Source organism: Lineus longissimus, chromosome 10 (genome assembly GCF_910592395.1).
Source record: "Lineus longissimus chromosome 10, tnLinLong1.2, whole genome shotgun sequence".
Classification (NCBI taxonomy): domain Eukaryota; kingdom Metazoa; phylum Nemertea; class Pilidiophora; order Heteronemertea; family Lineidae; genus Lineus; species Lineus longissimus.
The window spans coordinates 14,421,842-14,443,764 of NC_088317.1; the positions used below are offsets into that span (position 1 = coordinate 14,421,842).

At 41.0% G+C, this 21,923-nt stretch overlaps 1 protein-coding gene across 1 annotated transcript; it reads left to right on the top strand.

The window, feature by feature from the left end:
- The first annotated feature begins 3,006 nt into the window (after window positions 1–3,006).
- On the top strand, window positions 3,007–21,354 carry LOC135494521 (E-selectin-like). Its single transcript, XM_064782570.1, has 10 exons — window positions 3,007–3,202; window positions 3,902–3,919; window positions 6,697–6,945; window positions 7,303–7,512; window positions 8,520–8,672; window positions 14,742–14,858; window positions 15,199–15,384; window positions 15,788–15,991; window positions 16,483–16,668; window positions 18,894–21,354. Exons 1-10 carry the CDS (start codon window positions 3,043–3,045, stop codon window positions 19,157–19,159), a joined length of 1,749 nt encoding a protein of 582 aa, XP_064638640.1. The 5' UTR covers window positions 3,007–3,042; the 3' UTR covers window positions 19,160–21,354.
- The last annotated feature ends 569 nt before the right edge of the window (window positions 21,355–21,923 follow it).

The window sequence follows — 21,923 nt, forward strand, 5'->3', positions numbered from 1 at the left end:
GAAACGTGGATTACTTCAGCATGTACGTCCATACCGTTATGCCATCTACTTGACAAATACCGAGCGACCAAATCAATATCTGAAATGCATCATTGTTATAAGACATTACATCCATAAAACCCCCGCATAACCTGTTAGAAATACCGTCAAGAAACCAATTAACCAAATTTGAGCTCAAATGATATTTTTGAGCTCTGATACATCAGTTGGCTTTATATAAAAACTTGTATCAGAAAAGCTTTTGAGCACGATCGATGTATAGAATCAAGCTATTTTGAGTATCAGTACGCGTGTGAAGGGAGATGCGCATGACTGTATTCAAATTGAAAAAGGAGCAAAGGCGCTCAAAGCGCCTCTGGTCAGTCCAAATATCAGTCACATTGGTCAGGTGACTGGCGGACCTATAGCCTCAATGGTACACGCATAACCCAACTTTATATCAACACTTCTCTGTTTACAGATGACAAAGTTGACCTCGTTTCATCCGAGGCACCGACAACAACAGCAACAACAACCAAATCGACTACTACTACAACTAAAGAACCGACAACGGCGATGCCAGCGACAACGGAAGCACCAAGTACGTAAAGCCAGTCATTTTGTTAACCGTTCAAGTCTCTACGGAGCGTACGTATCTTTAAAAGTGATACACTTTCTTCAGCTTTAACTGTTAAACTGTCCATCTATGTCATGGAGAACGTATCTATAAGAAGTGATCAACTTAAGCTTTAGACTGTTATCATCTCCATCTATACGGAGTGGTAAAAATGATACACTTCTAAAGCTTAAAACTGTGAAACAGTCCTTCTACGGAGTGTGGTACGTATCTATAAAAATGATACACTTCTTGCTTTTAACTGTTTAATCTTGACAACAGTTGTTTTTTTATCTGGCGATATTTTTCATGAAGGTACCAACTAGGGAGATGCAGTTGTATGACAAACGATTTGTAGTAAGTCGAACAGTTGTAATCTAAGAGTGCTATAGTGCGACAAGCGCAGGAATGTTAGCTTCAGTTTCCATGTTGAAAAATAAAAGGAAACACATTTTTTGAGAGCATTTGGTGAAGAAGTTCAAAAAACTGCTTTGTGAAAAATTAATCATTGCCAATCATCGTGTTCTCGATCCCTGGTCCGGTCGGTCGATTCGAGTCATTGGCGACGCATGGTTCAGCCTGTTGATGAAAGATGGCGTAAATGGCGATAGCATGACTGGTGGCATGTTTGAACGACTGCAGTAGCATCGGCAAAGCTGTTAGCAGAGTATTGATTTATGAAGACACTTTAAGGTCGCGCTAGTTGGATAAGGCAGATACTAATATCTGCAATTGTTTCGGATGATGTAAGAAAGCCAAACATTATAATGCTTTATCGCGATTTTTAAAAGCAGTTGGATTTGCTATATCATCATTGGCTTCCTCATTGTTAAGATAACAAGCGATCGAGCAGCGGATGATTGTTTCGCAAGGGATTTGAAAAAGGCAGGTGTTGATCACCTCCAACCCCTATGTAAATATATAAAATCTAAGAAAAACAAGCATCGACATCCTGGTCGATCACCGTCGAACATGTTGCTAGGTTTAAGTTGTCTGTCGTCTCAGGTGGGACTGCGAAAATTCCCTCGTGGTGCGTGAATAAAGACTAGAAATATTTCCGTGACTGTTATTGAAATTATTCATAACCTGCCGACAGGTAACAATACACACTTTTGAAAATTCGACAGGACCCTGAGAATTGGTATTATTTTGTCTCTCGACGCGTTCTCGGCACAAAGCTTAGTAACATTGTGCGTAAAATGTATTCTCATCTTTAAAGAATAGCATTGAGATAATTTCGGAGGCCATGAAGAAAAATGCCGGAATAAAGATCAGCCGTACGGAAACAGTACACGAGATCCATCTTGCTAATCATGTGTATGTTGGCCCATACTGTTATGTAGCCAATTTTAATGTGTAAAAGCTCTGATCTACCTGCGTACCTGAGCCACACATTTGGGGGAAAACTTACAAAAGGAATTGCCCTTATAGTTCGAAATTAAATGCAAAGAAATATAAAACTCGGCCACCCTAAACAATAATTTACACTTCGCGAAACCATGTGATTTTTTTCTCTCCTTTACTAAACGCAGGAAAATTAGAAAACATCAAAAGCACTGCATATTTGATGACGTCGACCTGTTGAACATGGTAAACGATAATTGTTACCATGGACGCAAACGGAGCGGATCATGATTACCATGGCAGCATGATGGACGCTGTTTTGTTATAGTTTGTTGACACATTGTTGCTGTCAGTGATTATGGTGGCCGAGTGTGTCAACGCAAAGCCATTAAATTTAGCGAGACATTGAACATTTGTGTATGGATAATGACGTCATCCAGTTGCATCGGCGCGAATGCGTTACGGTATTACCACTGCGAATGCACTGGGGGGACAGGCCTGTACTTAAATCAAATGATGGTTGGCCAAAACCTGATAGAGAGGTTTAATTCCATTCTATCGCGCCTCAAGTTTAACAAGCTGTTAAAATTCTATTCGGCTGAATCTAGCACTTGACAGCACGTTCAACCCGGTCGCGCTACCCATTTTGCAGTTATCATTTACCATTTAGCATTTTGCTATTTGGTTGAATTACGTGCCCTATTTGAATAAATCTGGTAGATGAAACATAGAAAGCTATAATTTTGACCCGAAAGTATCGTGTAGTGAATCGAACCTGCAGCAGCCTCACGATAAAAGAAAAAAAGTTCCCGCTGCCCTTCTTAACATGCAACCCGGGCCGCTACTGCCTGCTCGTTAAAATATCGATAAACCCCTACTAGCATGTAATGCATCACCTGACATGCACACAATTAATCTCTTGTTCAAATTAAATTGCATAAGTTGTTTTTCGACTCATCCTGGTAGCACGTCCGTCTCCAAGGGATTCCGGCCGCCATGTTTGCACAGTCGGTAAGAACAAAATATTCGCTGCTGCGCATATCAATACATTCACAGTGCGTGCGCAGTCTCGAGAGGGATACCAGGGACAGGTTCAGAGTTGTATGTCATGGGATATATCTGAATGGCTGAATTCATTTAGGTTGTTTTGGTCTGTTTTCCTATTTTTTTGGGCTCTTGGCATTTCTGTGATAGTACTTACGGTTGTGATAATGAAGTGGATACTCGTAGTTGTAGCTGTCCTTGTTGTGGTGGTCATAACAGGTGGGTACGATATCATGAACTATTTTCTCCAACTCAAATTCAGTTGTACAGTTAAATCATTCATATATGAATATTATATGAATCTTCTTTACTAGTAACTAAACGTGGCTGATATTCACAACTTTTACACGGAATTGTCGTTCAAATAACATCAATGTGTTTTACAACGATTGAGTTTAAACCTTGCGTTTGATCCTAACAATGTTGGGATCGAGTTAGACCAATTAATGCAACCCTTTGGTAAATCTAGGCATCAAAAACATTGATATATGAATTCGTGTTCGTTCAAAATCGTGAGACTATCAATCCTTTTTATATTACTAATGGCTTATTTCTGACGTAAATAATACCTCATTCCGTTTCCCGCTGTGGTCATCGCCGGTGGAAAATTACGCCCTACCCCAGCGGTTATTTAGTAATTCCAATAACCGCCAGCTCGGTGCAGTTGATGGGAGGCGGAAGAATATGCTATAACGAAGCCAAATGCACCAGGGGGTATTTTCTACATTTCAAATGACCGCTGGGGCCTGGTGTTATTTTCCCGCAGCTGAAATCAGGCCTTAATTGTCTTGGTGTGCTAACAGTGGAACTTGCGTGGACCATCATTATCACCACCATCTATCTTTTCCAAAAATATCAGACTGGACAGAGTTTAAAAAAATTAAAACCTATTCGTCGTTTCTATTTTCTGCTTTACAGAGTCCAAATACTTCACTGGTAAGTTTGTTTTAAAGTTATTAGTCCATGTGATTGACGTGTTGTTTTTCCATCTGTTATTTTGTATCAGCAATTCATTCATGGGCATTTGCATTGCATTCGTAGCAAAGGAAACACACTGGGGGCTACCTTTGCTAATTTTAACGACATAAAGGAAAGGAAATGTAAGATATCATGTACTGTACAATTGTACTGTCTCAAAGTGCTTTATATCCCCCCTATAGAAAGCAAGGAGCGCAATTTGCCACTTCATCAGGCCAGTTGACAGTTCTCAGTAATAACTGTCAAAGCCTCGAACTCACGAGCTTCTGATCAGTAAGACGCTCGTCTGCTGTGTTACCGTGTTTTCCGAAGGGGTATTAAAGATATTCTCCTGTTTTCATGGAGAGCTCATTTCATGTACAGCAATGTTCATTAAATGACTAGTCAACATCGTGTTATCAGAACGCGTGCTTTTGATTACCAGTCCATAAATGTTTTTGAACTGGATCCTGGCCCAAACGCTACTGGCTCATGAGCATATAAGTAGTGCAATATAAGGAACAGCGTCGGGCTTCCTGTGCAATGTTCGTAGTGCTTCTATAAGTATGATAAGAGGCGATGCATGATTGTGTATCTTCGAAGCGGACGCGAACTATGCGTTGTTTATCTGTTTTTCCTCGTTGAAGATATTTCCAACTTCCAACTACTTAATAACAAGCGATTGGTGGAAAACTATAGCTAAACATCATGCAACTGCAATAATCTATGAACAAAATCCAGTTGCATTGGTCATCACGGATATCCATTTTCGGACATCGTGCGTCCAAGACTTTGTTTCCAAGGCGACGCGTGAAGCGAATCGATACCATTATAACTACGAATACTCAGATGGCTCATTCGAACAACAGAAATTAGAAAAACTATATATAAAAACTCGTTTGCATAATCAAAAACCTCTCTTGAATCAGGGTCATTTTAATGTTGTATGTAGATTTAATATCTGAACAACCGGCGTAGCTTTCAAGGAAATAAACTTCCTGGCTCTTCACAGTCCTTCGAATGGGACTTAAAACCTAGGTTCCTTGTATCTTTTGTCTATGCCAGGGCATGATAAAGACCCCAACAAGTGTGTAACGTAACCTCTCACCGAAGTCGGATTCAGTAGGCCAATAATTCTAAAATAACTGGGTTTATAATGAACCGCACATGATGGTGTAATGGCACTATGCGCCAATGAAGCCTCGTTTTGAATTCAGCGGTTATGGTTTGGCAACTTTAACCGCTTGGGTTGGCGCAAAATGTGGAAGCATTTCAAAAGCATTAAAAACCACATTATTCGACATTTAATTTGAAATGGTTTAGAATAGAAATTGATACCTCACTGTCGGTATTGATTGTCTCACCCGCTACGCCTCGGTTTTGGTCTACATTTTAGCTCCACCCTTCCAGTGAGTTGTCAATTCCTTAAACCAAATTGGCGCATAACCGTAGTGGCACGCATAAACATGGATCAGGAGAAATAGTCCCTGGAGAAAATCCGTCACCCCCAAATGCAGAACAAACGCTGAAAATACGAAATCTGAACTGCCGAATGCGTGAAGACTCATGCATCATGTCTAGATATTTTATTGATTTGCCATGAAATTATAATATTGATGCAGCATTTTTTTTAATTCGTAATCAAAATAAAAGTAATTGCGTATTCCTTATGACAGATTGGTCGGAAGTAGCGCAGTATGAAACAAATGGCTACGGTCCAGTAATTAACCGTAGCATTGTTTACCAGTTGCCATGCCAATGAGGCAGTCTCGTTGCGTTGATGATGCATTCCATTTAGATTTCATTATTCATTTATGTTTCAATTGTGGCAGAGATACGACGTTGGCCAATCATCCTCAGCGCGCTGGGGCGTCACGGCAGCCAATTTAAGGGAAACATACTGGATTGTGTAGACGCTATTTGGCCGGTTTAAGGGCGTGTAACATATGCCTTTTCCCCACGCGCCCTTCAACAAGCTAAAACGCGTCTACCCAGTATGTATGCCCCGCATCGTCTCAATCAAGTGTTGCTTTAAGGAGTTGGCAATTTAAAGGAGACATTGGTATTTGGAGCACATCTTTACTGCTCTGCAAGAAGATGATGCGAGAATTTGATCGTTTTACATTTTCAAACATGTTTATCAAAATCATGTTCCAAATTTAAAAGGTGCGAAAAATTATCATGTTGAATGATATTTGTATAATTGGTGACTAGACTGATCGAGAATTGAGGTGTTTTTTCGCGTTTCGTCATACCAACATTGGGATGAAGAACTTTTGATAGAGACGGTCCCTCGTGAAGAATACAAAGAATATTACTAATAGTACACTGGACATTGATTTCATCATGACATATTATTTTACCAGTGATAGTCCCTATATCGGCCTCGTAACTCTGACTCAAAGATGCCGGAGTAGTAAATATATTGGATTAAGATCATGATTCACCATAACATGTTTTAAAGAAGTATAGAAACATCCAGTTGCCTGGCTGATACTAAGACCAAAGATATTATGATTGCTAGTCAAGACAATTCTTTTTCTTTCGTTTCTTCTTTCTTCTTTTTTTTATATACAGTCATGTTATACCAGCTTCAGCTCACAGTTCCTCCCAAACTAGCGAACCAAAATGTCTAATAACACACTCAGTCCCAAATTTGATTTGATGTCTTTGAAGTTTTTGCCCCGCCCGCATTGACCACATGTGCTAAAAATATTAAACCAACTTGATATTTTTCGTCGTCCGTTTCTTTAAAGCTCCTTTTAAACGCACCGAGTTGATCTGTGACGACGATCAGGCCAAGAATGCTGAATGGGCCTACAGCAACAGAAGTGGAAACTGCTACAGACTCTTCCACGAAGAGAAAAATTTCGAAGATGCGAAAGCGGCTTGTAAGACGATAATGGGCAGCCTTGCGGAGATCAAACACGAGGAAGAACAGCTTTTTCTTGACGTTGTTCTGAAGAATGATTGGGTCGATCATTGGGTGTATGGGACGAGAGTGGGTAAGTTTGTCACATTGTGTATGTGACGAGATAATATAAGTATTTCAGTTTGCATTGCCTCGCCAGACGTCGCTCAAAGCAACAACTCACTCTGCCTTATTTTGCTGGTCAATTTCACACAAATTCCACTAGCAGTCAGCGTGAATTGAAGAATGATTGAAGTGATGCTCGAAATGTAGGCCTCATGGGCGTCGTCTATTTGCTGCTTTGAAAATTCCTTGGTCTACATATGAATGTTGAGTTGTGACCAAGGCAACGTGACAATGTAACTTCTTGATGAAGTCGATGTTATTTTAAAGGAAACATCAAAGTGGCATCAAGAAACACAAAGCGAGCGATTCTGTTCATTTGTTTCAGTGGGTCAAAACTACACATGGGGAGAGACCAAGGACACAGTGACATACTACAACTTTCTAGGAAATAAGCAACCCGATGAGCGCCCTAAAGAAACGTGCCTGGTCATGACGAAAAATTACGTTCCTGCTAATAATATAGCGTACGCTATATTTGCTAAGTGGAACTCTGCTGACTGCAATGCGAAAAATTATTATATTTGCCAAAAGACAGGTGAGTTTTGAATCCGTCATTCATTTAAGAACACTGATGTTGATGCCACTTTTGATAGCAATATATTCGTACCCGATAGGTTGTTATCGGGAGATTTGTGATATTGCTATTTTTGAAGTGCCAAGTCCGTTTCGTTCCACGTGTGTTCAAAGCTGTTTGTCATTCCCCCACTGCATCTAGCCCGCCAATTAAACACAAGATTGAGATGGAGCGACGTCATTTATAAATCTAGTTCCAGGACTGCGCATGTGTCTAATTAGGACGGCCTTCGTTTTATCGTATAAATTCAACATAGTGTAAAAGTGGAGTTGTGTACAATGTTGAATTCAAAGGGCAACATCGTTCGTGAAATTACCTCTTCTATATATGCCTTATAACGCATATCAGGGGGGCACGGCGAAAGTAATGGAGAATCCCCCTGTTCGGTGACCTGTCATCTCATGAATTTCTCAACTGGTCGCCAGGATATAAGGCTGTCGGAGTGGCGAAGTGGAGAAATCAGCCCCTGTGATCTCTCTCAGGTCCCGGTGTAAAAGGAATGGACGTCCTAGGAATGCAGGACCCCATACAATAGCTGTGTATTGTCAACGAATGTGGTTAATGGGTGGGTAAGGGTTAGCTACATAATCTTCAACAAAGGAACTCGGCGACTCTATTCACTTTAACAAAAGGACAGGACTTAGATTCCGGGGGACTTGCATTTCTTTTACACCGGGTTCGGTTCCTTGTCGATCTTGATACACTCAAGTATTAAAGAGGACGACTCTCTTCGACAGCGTAGGTTTCCTCTCGGCTCTCCGGTTTCCTCCTCCTTTCATTGCAATCGCCCAAAATCGTTTATAGAGCTAGAAATGTCCTAATTGGCACTCAGCTCTCAACTCAAGATTTAAGAGGGGAGATAGTCGGTAAAAAATGCGGCGTTGATCTACCGTAAGTACTGGCGACGAATATTGACGGCTGCTTAATATTCAAACACGCGCTAATCATTACTTTGTTTATTCTTCCAGCAAAGCGATGTCCCGATCTGCCAAAGGCGGAGCACACAGTACCCAAGCCGCCCTTCCCATACATCGAACTGACAGTCAAATACTCCTGCGCTCCTGGCTACGAGCTCCCTGACTACGCCGCCAGGTACAGAGACTGGCAGGCCAAGATTGCAGGTATGTTAAATAGCGTGTTTTCCCCTTCGCAGTTAATATGGCCAAGCCAAATATACTGTATTTTGTCTTTTAAACAAAGCCTGCCCGCGCCTAGGCCTTAATTCCCATCGTTCTACTGTTGAAGCTGTTCCAGGGCATTTTACAATAAAAATATCACCATTTTGCTAATACCAAGCTTAATTAATCATGCTATTATTTGGAAGAAATGTAGAATACCTTTTTTTCTCATTTATATTGAATGTGAACTTGCGACTCTAGTTTCAACGATCTAATACCGGGTTTGAATGATAATGTAGTATTCGACTCAAGCAGGATTGAGCACATGATCATGCCAGTGCTATACAGTATCTTCAGTTAGAATAGACATCACTTGGCGACACCAAGTTGCTGGTCATGACGTCCGGTATATTGCCTTTGTTTCGTTTTCGAAGAAATCAATCATCTGGTCTTAGATCGATGAAAGAAGAGTGTACATCATTATTAACATCCAATCGATTTATATTTGGGAGTTGTTCCATTGGTGTTGGGTACCATTGGGTTAAAACATTGATCAACAAGTATGAACTATACCATAAGCCATTTCACCCAATTAGCGATACCAGACATGTACATGTCAATTAAGTGCATTGGTTTGTTATCTTCATCATTCATCGAAGTTTAGAATAAAAGTGTCGGCCGGAGTTCGTTTTTTGTATCTTGTCCCCCCGCCCGGTTATTTTTTTTCATGGACATACACCTTAGTTATCATTTAAATGCAAACAGCAAAACAGAACAATACAGGAAATACGACGACAACAACAACTACAGCACCAGCGACACCACTGAGTAGGAAACTATCGTCTGCCTGAGATATGGCTGTCTCTTCATATTGTATAAAAGCAAATACTCTATTCCCAGCTCTATAAGACCGCCTTACATAACCTATAGAAACGTCTCCAAAGTAACATGATTTCACCAATAGGAGTGCTTCTTTGGTGTTTACCTTAAAGTGTTCCCTACATTCCTTTAAGTTTTTAAGATCAACATTTAGTGCAATGCATGTGGCGTTATAGCGGCGGGAAAAGAGTAATGAAACTTCTTGCAAGTGCTACATTGTATATCATCTGAGTTCATGTGTGGAAGGGTACTCTTGTAAAACAACCGAAGTCTTTGTTAAAGAGTCAGTTTAGTATCTAAAATTGTTCGAAATACTGTTTGACTGGATCACTCATGGCGAGACAAATCAAAGATTTCTGTGCAGGAATATTGTCACGTGAAATACAACGGTCATTTAAATCGTCCGTTTTTGAACTTGTAAAAGAACAAACGTATTGGCGCCAAAAACATACGTTTAGCTATGTTGGCAAAAATCACGTCATACCATGTTAATCGGGTCTTGATTGCTCAGGTTGCAGCGCAGATTGATTATTAGCTCAGCTGACAAAGTCAGCGGAGCTAGTAGAATAGCTGTTCAAATGGTGTCCGTCCTGCAATCCATCCATCCATCCATCCATCCATCCATCTAGGGACCCATCTGTGGACAAAATTGGACATTTCTGATTGGGAAGGCCTAGCCACTTCGTTGACGGTGCTAAATTAGGAGTTGCCCAAGGTGAACTCAAAACACGAAAAATCAGCGCGATCCGACCTGTATTAAGAGAATGAGGTCATTTCGCGTTTAGATTTCTTTCCCTTTTTACCTCGGTCCACAGAGCAAATATTGTTTTCAAATGTGGCTGAATATTTTTTAATATTTTTTCATTTTTTACTTTTAATGGAATTGATATAGTTTTCACCGCCAGTTGGCGCTGCAGGCACATTGACTGAATTTTGGCGATTTCAAATTTGGCGGTGGCTCAACTTTTTGCAAGCAGTGCCGCTGATTGGCCGATCGATAGAAGAGATGCCACCATTTAAAAATGGCGGTAGTCGCTGCTTCAATGAAGATGAGTGAACTTTCTCATGTTCAATCGGTTGATACTCTTTTAATCAACATGACCATGTACCTGAAATTTGTTTAGGTACTGAAAAGAGTCTATATAATTCAGATTTATCGATAGTTTTTTATAATATTGCGGAAATTTTGTGCACAAATTAGCGAAAGTTGGTGCTCGTCTCATGTCATTTTAGAGCGAGAAATTTGTTTCCGTCGATCTCTACCACTGAAAAATCGCTTGCATAGCTTCGAATTTTTGTGAAAATAAGTATCTGAACTTGGTTTCAAATAGTCTAGAGAGTTACCTTTGTGGTGATACATATGGTATGTGATAAATATTTGTAGAATTTGTGAAATTCGGTTTTCAAACGTGCCGATGAAGCAAGCGATCTCGCGTGAATTTTGCAAGTCCTGATATGTCGACCGGGTGTCAAAAATCACTCGCCTTAATTCAATTCAAAGATCAAAAATAATATCTGAACTTAGTTTCAAATAGCCTACGCAATTATCATTTCGGTGATATATAATGCATGCATGTAATAATTGATTAATCTGCCTAAAACGCGCAATTAAAACGGCGAAAGATCGTGATAAACACTCTGGTGGCGGTCGCACTAAATAACGACCGGTAGGGCCGGCGTCTGGCGGAGAAAAAAAGGTAGCGCCCGGAGGTTGAAACGGGATTTTTATGCACTTTTAACTGTATATATATGTTGTTTGGATGTATTTCTAACAGTTCTGTAATTTTGATGACCAAGCTTGCGCCCAAAGTTGGTAAAATTGATGCTTGTTTATGGACTGCGCTAGCGACCGGAGAATTCGCCGTCGGCCATTTTGGCTACGGTCCCTGAGTTGTTGTGGATGGCAATTTTGCAACAAATTTCGCCATTTACGTTTGTTTACAATTATTTTGAAAGTCACATTATGACATCGTAGTATGAATCCCACTGCAGTTTCGTTACGCAGCAATGCTCATGTTTTTGGTTTGCAATCCTGTACTGTCTGTACACTGCGCTGTGCATGGCTGTACTGTAGCTGTAAAAAAGACAAAATCCATAGCCTAGCCCTATAGGACAGGCTTAGAGTATAACTCAACAGGCCCTCATGATTCATTTGATGGACACCTTATTTGATAGTACCTCATCATTAAGTCCACTAGATCCTGTTCTGTCACATGTCGTAGACGATAGACAATTTTCAAAATGTAGTACACCACTCGCTCATCTTTAAGCCCAGCTCTCGGCTCACATCATGTGGGCACGGTTGGCTGTTGAGTGTTATGGTTCAGTCTGTGAGACTAATTTAAAGAGGTTACACTTTTATTTTGAATTGGAAAACAGCCCACAGGACTGACTTTTCACTGAGTAATAAGTGTGCCCTTCGAAGGTTAAGTCTCTTTCTGGATTTGCTTCCATAGATGCCTTGTTCAGGATATCATCTGACCGATGCCTGATCAAGCACAGACTGTATCCGGTGGTGTACATTTCCCCGTCTTTGTCACCCTTTTTTATTCAGTCAGTGTTAATTTCTCTTCTCTTTTTTTACAGATCAACTGTTGTTGGTTATTGCAAGAGGAGTCGTTGGCACATTTCAAGTCCAGGAAAGCACTTGCTGTTCCCACATTCAGAGTAAGGTGTGCTTACTCGTTTTACTGCTTTCCATTCCCGGAGAGCGTTATCAAATATCTGCCGCAAGGCAACAAATATCTGCCGCAAGGCGCTTCAAATATCTGCCGAAAGGCATCAAATATCTGCCGCACCAATAAAGTTCATTTTGTTAACCAACTCTTTATCTTCTTTTCTTCACATACAAAAAAGACCGTCCCAAACATTTGGCTGCATCCACTTCATCAATGTCCAGACAACAGTCGGTTCATTTGACCATTGTAAAGCACCAGGCCCCACCTCACAAAATACACTGTAATAATTATGTACCTTGTGTCCATGTGCATGTTATTAGTTCCACCTACGCTGCATGAAGACAAGGACTCCACTCTTTGACGTCACCACACAACTCCTTGACGTCATCACACACCCCACTACTGCAACGGCAATAGAAATGACTTTACGTCATAATACCAGGGTGACGTCAACTCAGTACTTCAGCATGCACTGATATAGCAAGAAGGTCTTTCGCATCAGCACCTCTGCGTGCTAGACGTTATAGCTTCACGTTGCCTCATAATAACGGTACCGACACACACTTGGCCCTTGCCTTCACTTATCCATTTCAGCTGAGCGCCAGGCCCTTGGGCCTCTTGTTTCAACTTAGTTCTCCTGAATTGTTTCAGGGTGGATCGTTTATGGTTAACGCGTAAAGTCGGAATAGAACGTACACTTAGCTGTAGTTTTGTACACAGCTAAAGTCGGAACAGAACGTACACTTAGCTGTAGTTTTGTACACAGCTAAAGTCGGAACAGAACGTACACTTAGCTGTAGTTTTGTACACAGCTAAAGTCGGAACAGAACGTACACTTAGCTGTAGTTTTGTACACAGCTAAGTGTACGTTCTGTTCCGAATTTACGCGTTAACCATTAATGAACCACCCTGAAAAGTGAAACAATTCAGGAGAAGAAGTTGCTGGTTTGGATTTATATTATGACTTACTACAGTTTAGTCATACTATAAATTCAAACCTGCAACTTAAACTTTGACTCAGGTTGTTTTAGCAAGACGACGTCTTCAATTCTCAGTTCGTTTGTTGATGGCATGTGTCTGAGTGTTTACCTTTATTTGACTTTTGTACCTCTCTTTGTTCAATCTACCTGTTGCCAGACAATAAAAGGGGCTTTCCCGTATGTGCCACATCTGTTCTATACCTTATTTACCAAGTATTTTTTTAGCATTCGAGATTGTCTATCTCTTTGAAGGTCACAGAAACCTTAGTTGACTTCTCCAAACTTTTTAAGAGCTCACCATCTCAGAGTGTACACCACCTTTTCGGACATTCTCACTATTGGTTTCTGACGTGTCAGGTCTTCGAGTCGTGCACGCGATGAAAATAACGGGCCTTATTGAAGTGCGTTATGAGACCTACTCGCACTTGAGTGCACGATACGATAGGCAAATTGTGTGAATGATTTTTAAATGTTGAGAATATAAATATAACATTTCATTATTAAGTTATTCCATTCAAATAATATACTCTAGCTTCGCACGCCTAACGTCCACTGTGGTAAGCCAGTGTGTGTGTACATTTTGGTGAGCCCACGGCGGGAGAGAGTTTCGTTAGGCCTATGCTTGATTGATCAGCAACGTCAATGACAAGCTTGAATAGGAGGCCTGAAAATTATCCCATTACGGGCCTAGAAATGTGCGCTATGTAAAGATCTAGCTGGACGTTCGAAGTGAGAAACTAGAGTATTAGTTCCGAAGCATTCTTAAGTAAATAGTCAAAGGGGAAGAGGGTAAAAAGCTATGATTTGAACATGTTATCATTTCTCTGGTCCGAGGCACACTGTTCCGGGACGGAGTCCGAAGCCATTTTTCAGGGGGTCTTCCGATCAAATTGGTCGTCGCTTGTTAACCTCCAAGTAATACTCATTTGCACCTGTCTGGCAAGTAAGGCCGCGACAGGTCCATTTATAATATCTGGTCGGCCGCATTGTGTATGAAGGACCTGAGTGTTTCTTCTCTCCTGTGAATTGCTTGAGCACATACATAACTCGGAAGATATCAACTGCATTATTTCCTTTAATATTTTGTTTTGAATGATTTTCAAGGCCCTTCTATCTACTCTCACGACGTCAATCTCATGGCGGCTCACATATGGCATCACGTTTCACGTTTATATTTCTCGGCGCTTCCGATGGCTCTCGTACAACGTCGTTTTAGAGAGGTGATCGATGCCAAGTGCAGCATAAAGGACACAACAAAAACGCGTTCGGTTTTGACTTGACCCTTTGCTTGCTGCGAATAACCAACAACATTGTATTTTCCACTATATAATCTGGCTTTTTACAAAAAAATAAGTCCGAAATGAGTAGGGGTACCATATTGAAACTACATGTGTATTATTTTCTCATTATTTCGGAATGGCGTTCTGGTGCTTTTGCATCTAATCTCATCACCTGTACTTGAAACAAGGATATCGTTGTTTTGTTTACTTGTTTTATCCATATGCAACTTCAGAATCGTCATGCTTTCTTTTCAGCCTCGCCCAATGACAGCAGCCTAGTGGAGCCAACGATCAAAACGAATCCGACTATGGAATACCTGTGCGAATTCCCCGGTAAATGGGCCACTGGCGGCAGCATCGCTCCCTGCGAACGTAAGTGAACTATTGGGTACTGGTACTTCATTGTCATTATGGCACTGTCGACTGGGACTGTCCGGGCGTTGACAGACTGCCGTCGCGTCCGTTTTTGAAATGCTGATTTCCGCTGCGCGTGTCGTAGTATACGCACCAGTGCGGATGATAACAATACAACACGCTGTCGCAACGGCTGGCCGAAGGGTAATAATTTTGCAAGGGATATTTTTCAATCTAAAAGGTCAAAGACTTAGCAGAATGATACTTATCGTGAAAAAGATCCACTCAACGGGCCACCCACCAAAGTTGTACACAGATAGAGTAAACATTTACAAAGCCATTTTTTATCTCGTTGCAGCAATCAGCTGTGTTGAGCCCCCAAAACGCCCACACACCACCTTGAATTCAACCAACCGCGTTTACCCCTCCTACATCGGCTACAAATGCGACAATGGATACTTTTACGAGGAGTACAACACCACTGTCATGACAGCTTGGTGCGGCCCCGACAAGCAATGGATAGACGTCCCCAAGGAGTGCGACAGTAAGTTATGATGTTGTTCTCATTGGCAATATGTTTACGTGACCGTTATCATCATTATCACTCGACTTCGCAGTAGAGGCGGCCACTAGCTTCCTCCAGTAATTTATCGGGATAATCGGGATAATCGTGATCACAAAAAGTGCTTAGAGCAAAGTTAGATACCACAGAAAAGTGCGAACTGTGTTTTCCTTTATGCTGTAACACTATAATCATTTCAACTTTGCAAATGGCCGCTGCCATGGATGTAGGCCGGCCTTTTTTAACGATGTATATGACCGTATCCGCATTCAAGCACGTTATACTATCTGAATAACAGCAATATTTCGATGTGTGATATTCGACAGTTGACATTATTTGTCATTATAAATATAAGTAATAACTCAACCTTTTTCCCTGAATCTAGCCGTAGAATGTGGTGAATTTCCAATTGTCTTCAATGCCAGTGCCAACGCGAAGCTGAACCACTTCAAGGATACAGTGGTGTGGCAGTGTAACCAGGGTTTCATGTTCCCCGATGGCTCCGTCAGACAGTGGGTTGGATGCCGTGAGAACTACGTCAACAATCTCATTGGGAGATGGAACGTTAGCAAGCTGGATGACTGCGAAAGTAAGCAAGCAATGAATACCAACGACCATGAAAAATTAGAAGTTTTGAACCCAGAACCGAACTAGAATGTCACTTATAGTAGAATCGGGTTCTCAACGCCTCATTGTCTGATGACCTAAAATAAACAACTGTTTTGCAAGCACACGGGGCTCGGGCAAAAAAACGTGCTTTGGATAACCCCCGTAAGCACTCGCCAACGTGGCATTAAACAGAAACAGTTTCATTCGAGCGTAATATGATTTTGTGTATTTGTGCATCGATTGGATACTAAATAGATTTCCTTTGGTCGAGCTAGCCGCAGATTCATCCCATACGGCTTCTTTTCTAGCAGGGCTAAAGGACAGTTTTGTATCGAAGTCTCTCTCTGTGGGATGATCGCAATGGTTTAAATCAAGAGAACATCTCTTTAAAATAACATTCAGTGTTAAGGTTGTATTCTCCTCCTTAATGTCTTCTTTTATGTAAATTGCATGTATGTATTCCAATTATAGGGCTGTCGTGTCCTCCCCTGTCGTCCCCTGCCTTCACTAAGCGGGACAGTAACGACACTGCCTACGCCACTATAGTGACGTACAGCTGTGTTTCCAAGGATTACGAGTTTCCAGACGGAGAGCCTATACAACTAATCAAGTGCAGTGAGGAGGCTCAGTGGAAGCCAAAGGTTCCTGTATGCACAAGTAAGAATTGTTACCATTTTTATGGGAGGAGGGAATATTCAGGAGAATTGTCAATACCATGTGTACGTGAAGAATCTGCATATTAAATCAGTATGGCATGATGGGTGTCCCATTTAAAAGCCGTGTCACTGGCTGGTTTTATTACAGGCCTATAGTGATCAAAAGCAGTCTGGGCCATTGACACTAAAGCCCGTAGCACACTAGCCGCAACTTCGGCGTTCACAAGCGTTTTTTTGCCGCAAGAGTCCTGAACGCCTGAAAAATCCCTAGTCTGCTACGAACGGCGTCGGCGAACGCGACTTGCCGCCACTTGCCGCAACTAAACGCCAAATATCTAACATGTTTGATTTTTGACGCGTGTCGCCGCGTTTGAACGCAAGAAGAAGCCAGGTGTGCTACGGATTGCCACCTGAATTGGCGTCGGCAGCCTAAAGTGGCGGAAAAGACGCTACTGGACGCCGATTCTGGGCAGGTGTGCTCTGACCGGGATCCACTGGCCGCCAACTTCGACGTCGAGAGGCGTCACCTGAACGCTTCTTGTCGCCAAAGTTGGCGGCTAGTGTGCTGCGGGCTTAAGCATACCATAGGCGTACTGCAAATGACGAGGATGTAACGCCCAGTATAGAAAAAAAACATGTCTGCTCGATCGGTGGGCAGTGAAATGCCATACGGGATATAGCAACAAAAACAACCTCAATTTTCGTGTGCTATTCATGGTGGGATCCCGTCCGGGAAGTTACATCCCGGTTGAGTGTTTCACGTCCGTTCTGGCGAAACGTTCTGACTGCTGAGGTGTTTATTGTGACTTTTGTTCAGTTGCTGACTGCTGATTAAAGTCACCAATATGTGTGGACTAGTGGGGCATATCGTAACTTAACACTCTTAACACTATTCATTTAAATGTTGATTGACGTTATATTCGCTGATAACGAGTATACATGTAGTATCTAAAGCAAGATATTAAGAAATGCTAATTGAAATAACATGTCATACCAGTAATCTAATTGTGTCAACTAATTGGTTTTTTCGATTTTTGTAATGTTGTTGTCATGTTCATTTGTGTAGTCATATATGTTTGTATCCCGATTTTAAGATGACCCCCTTTCTTTTCTTTTCGAATCCCTCAATAGCCCCATATTTTGTCATCTATTACGTTAGTGTTTTTCGAATAATTTTGCATCATGTTGTCCAGGGTTACATTTATAAGCAATTACTTGTACTGTGTATTAATTAGTTTCATTTATTGATAGTGGTTTCATTTCCGAGATTGACACTATAGTTTATGTATTAATTATTTGTGTTTTTTATTTGCAGATACAGTTTTTCGTGTTTCAATTTGTTTTTATTTATGTACGTTCACTTGTTACCATACGTTCCACAGGTATGCGTTTGATTTGTGATTTTCACCTAGGTGGCGTGTCGTCGTAAGTTGTAGTGTGTACGTCATATGAACTAGTCTATTCAATTTGTCGATTGGTTGCCTTAGAATAATTGTGGCGATGCTGCTGATTTGCGGGTGGGGGAATTAAAGATTACTAATTTGGGACTTGATCAGTTCTGAACAATTTCCTTCTTTCAAGACTGTATACTGTCTGTTTAATTTTCAGTCTTAGTTGAAATATTGTACTATAATCATTGGAATGCTGAAGGGTCGGGAAAAGACTTAGATTTGATTAAGACATGGTTAGAGCATGGCACGCATCAATGGCCCTACTTATCATGGTAATGAACAAAATAATATTTCAAGTATTTCCCGCCGGGGACGCTTATTCCATTGTTTCTGTGGTACATGTATAAGCAATAATGGCACGCATGTAATCATTGCAAACAAAAAAGTTATGATATCAGAGAAAGTCACGAAACTGTCAAAGTGAGGCTTCAAACAGGCAAATTGAATAAGCGACAGCCCTAATACAGTATCAGATAAAGCCTCGTGAAATAATGTTTTTACCGAACAAATAATTTTGACTATTCTATGGGTTGACGTGCAATATTTATTTATTCATGCCTCATACCAGTTTTAATAAGTACGGCGCATTATAATTTAAGTCCAGACGGCACCTGGACGGCCAGCCACATAGACAATGACGCGATGATGTCATCAGTAGAATAATGCCATAGAATAGCAAACATTATCGCATGGCACGTGGCGGTGAATGACGCGACGTGATTGGCCCACGTACTATGATAAGGTATGATATGATGAAATATTCCTCATTTTCCAGAGAAACCATCCAAGCTGGAGACCAAGGGCAAGAAATACGTTCCTGAGCCCAAAGAGGCCACTGCTGCAGAGAGCATTGGATACTCCGCTCTGATTTTCGTGATCATTTTCCTCATATTAATCTTTTTGCTAGACCTTACCACTATCTGGAAGGACATACGAATGCTGAAGTATAACTGTAGACACTTTATGAAGCGGGTCAACTCTAATAAGACGTCGAAACGTGCGGACCTGCAGCCCATTCCCAAGGACTTGAAGGACCAGTGATAAACACTTGATAATCCTTGCTTTGATATCAATACTCTGAAAGTTCGTTAAAAAAACACGGGGGGAATTGTTCCAATGCGCATTTTTGGGCAGGAACTTGCGCATTCTCCCTTTCAGTTTGAGAGTATATAAAGATACATTTTGTGAACTGGTTCGAGAGTAAAATAATGTTAAACATTCCTGCGATTTATTCGCATAACGATAAAACATGTGTCATATGCAATGTATAGAATTCGTTGGACATGCATCTGGGTGATTTCGTCGGTCAATATCCCACCCCAACCGTTTTGCTGAGTTTTTTAATGTCCCCTAGGCCTACTTCTGAAAATAAGATTAAGAAAAAGAAGGTTTTGCCAAAATGGGGTTAAAAAAACGGGATAAAGTCATTTGGGTTTGTACATCCACCCTACTGCCAGGTGCCACCCTATTGACTAATTATCTAAGGTGGCTGCATTGCAAAAATGCAACGATTCCTTGAGCGACTTTCTGCAGATTACCTCAGTCTCTACTATTTAACGTCATGTTATGCAGTCGATTGAAAACGATGCTCCGTTTATTAGCGCGAGGCCAAATTTATCATATTTTGTGAGAGGTGATAGAAGATGAGTTATTTTCACGAGTATTCCTACCTGTTTTCATAATGCAATGAAACAGTGTGTCTTTAATACCTGCAATGCCAATTAAACAAGGAAGTGACTATTTGGCAAGCCCGGCTTGCCAAACAGCGACTTTTTCTTGTCCTGAATGGAGAGCCGAACTCATTAATATTAAAGTAAAGTCTCCAGCTCGCCAAACAGGGTAGATTTTTTACCTGTTCGGCAAGCCCGGCTGGCCGAACAGTGTGGCTTTTTAGTGCTGTTTGGCAAGCGGCTCTCCAAACAGGACAAAAAAGATGCCTGTTCGGCGAGCCGCTTGCCAAATAGACCCGGCCATTAAACAATGATAGCAAACAATCAACTTTGATGACGTCAACAATAAATTTTCTTCTCGTGATTTTGTTCTCGTGTCAACGTCTGGATCTCTATATTGTCCTATCTAATTACGCCAGGTTCATACCACACAAAGCTTCACACCAGCCATCTTGACACAAAAGTTGTGGATCCACCCCGCCGACCCAGACTCCGTTACGTATGATCGAGGGGCACGGACGGAGTACTTCTGGTAGTTCCGATCAGAATGGACACCACCTTGCCTTGATGTGTGTAGTGGTGTAGCGTTAAACAATTTTCCCAAGAACAGAATGACAAGTTCGTTCACTGTCATATTATAGGCGAACCTGGCATACATAACTAAGTAAGGGCAGATTGCTAGCTACTTCTTTACAAGTAGGCGAAATGAATTCGGCCAATATTCTAGTAAGAATAGTTTGTGTGCATACGTGACAGTAAATACACTTAGCAGAGTCTTTTGTTTTGAGCACCACCTACAGTACATGCGCATGCCAACAACATTCTCAGTTATGAAGACAGCAAGCGGAAAACATTCTCAGTCACATGAACACAACCGACAGATATTCGTGGCAACGAAGCCTTCATTTTATTTTTCCCACACATATTTTTATCCTTAGCCTTTTTTACAATTTCAGCTGGTATGGGGCAGCCTAACTGCATAACACACACTGATTCATGACTAACTAATTGTGTGTTTTTTTCTTAACCCGCAATTAAGGCAATATAAAGCAGTTCCAAAAGTCATACTGCTATTCCACGATGTCGTGTTTCGTACACATTCAGCATGGACTCTACACACCAAACTTACACTTGTCAGGAATTGTCCGTACTCCAATGACATAATACACTGAACATGTATTTATATTTCTTCAGCATGGGATGGTTTCACACAAACTGTTTACACATCATGCTACCAAGGATCTGCATCTTATCAAGATACACCGGCTATGTTTTGAAGAGAGTCTTATACCACGAAGTTCAGGATGCTGTTTATTAGGGGGCACATCATATACATACATTATATATACATGTTTAACCGACTTCTTTCATTTTCACATTAGACATGTTAGACATTCAACTTTACATTGTCATCATGACATTGTTAATCAAGTAAAAATAAATATCCTCACACCCATGTCATACTCTTACAGAAAATGAAGCGAAACTCCCAACAAAGGGTAGGAAATACCTACCGCCAGCTAAGGAGTCTCCCAGTGCGGAATCAATAGGCGTTTCGTCCATGCTGTTCATGATACTATTCTTTGTGTGCATCGCGCTACTGGACTTGGCAACAATCTGCAAAGACATAAAGATCTGTAGGAACAACCTGAGACATTTCTTCAGGCGATTTCAAAGCCCAAAGCCACCATCACAACAAAACTTGCAACAACTCATGGCTGCAGACTAGGTAGTTGGTGTATTTTTCATTTAATTCCAAAAAATCACTCTTTTTATGCATGCTACACCAACTCAGAATCAAAATGCACAGCTATTTGCATATATATCATGTATGGCAAGCCAAAGCGGAATTTATTCAAGACTTTAGAATTACCATTCAAGAAGTTAAATATAAGTTCAAGAAGGAAATACATGTTCAAGACTAAAATATGTTCAACCTTGAATAAAATATGTTCAACCTTGAATAAAATATGTCCAACCTTGAACAAAATATATTCAACCTTGAACAAAATATATTCAAGACTCACGTGACCATATTCAAGACGCACGTGACCACAAAATTGATGACGTAGTTGCTCATGTTTTGATGCTTTACGGACTTTCCCGAACCCGCGTCCAGACTTTCCCGAACTCAT

Excerpts from the sequence above, each read along its gene's own strand:
- LOC135494521 (XM_064782570.1), top strand. The coding sequence starts at position 3,043 with ATGTCATGGGATATATCTGAATGGCTGAATTCATTTAGGTTGTTTTGG. Across the intron at positions 8,673-14,741 it reads CTGGCAGGCCAAGATTGCAG|CCTCGCCCAATGACAGCAGC; the intron begins GTATGTTAAATA and ends CTTTCTTTTCAG. Across the intron at positions 15,992-16,482 it reads CAAGCTGGATGACTGCGAAA|GGCTGTCGTGTCCTCCCCTG; the intron begins GTAAGCAAGCAA and ends TTCCAATTATAG.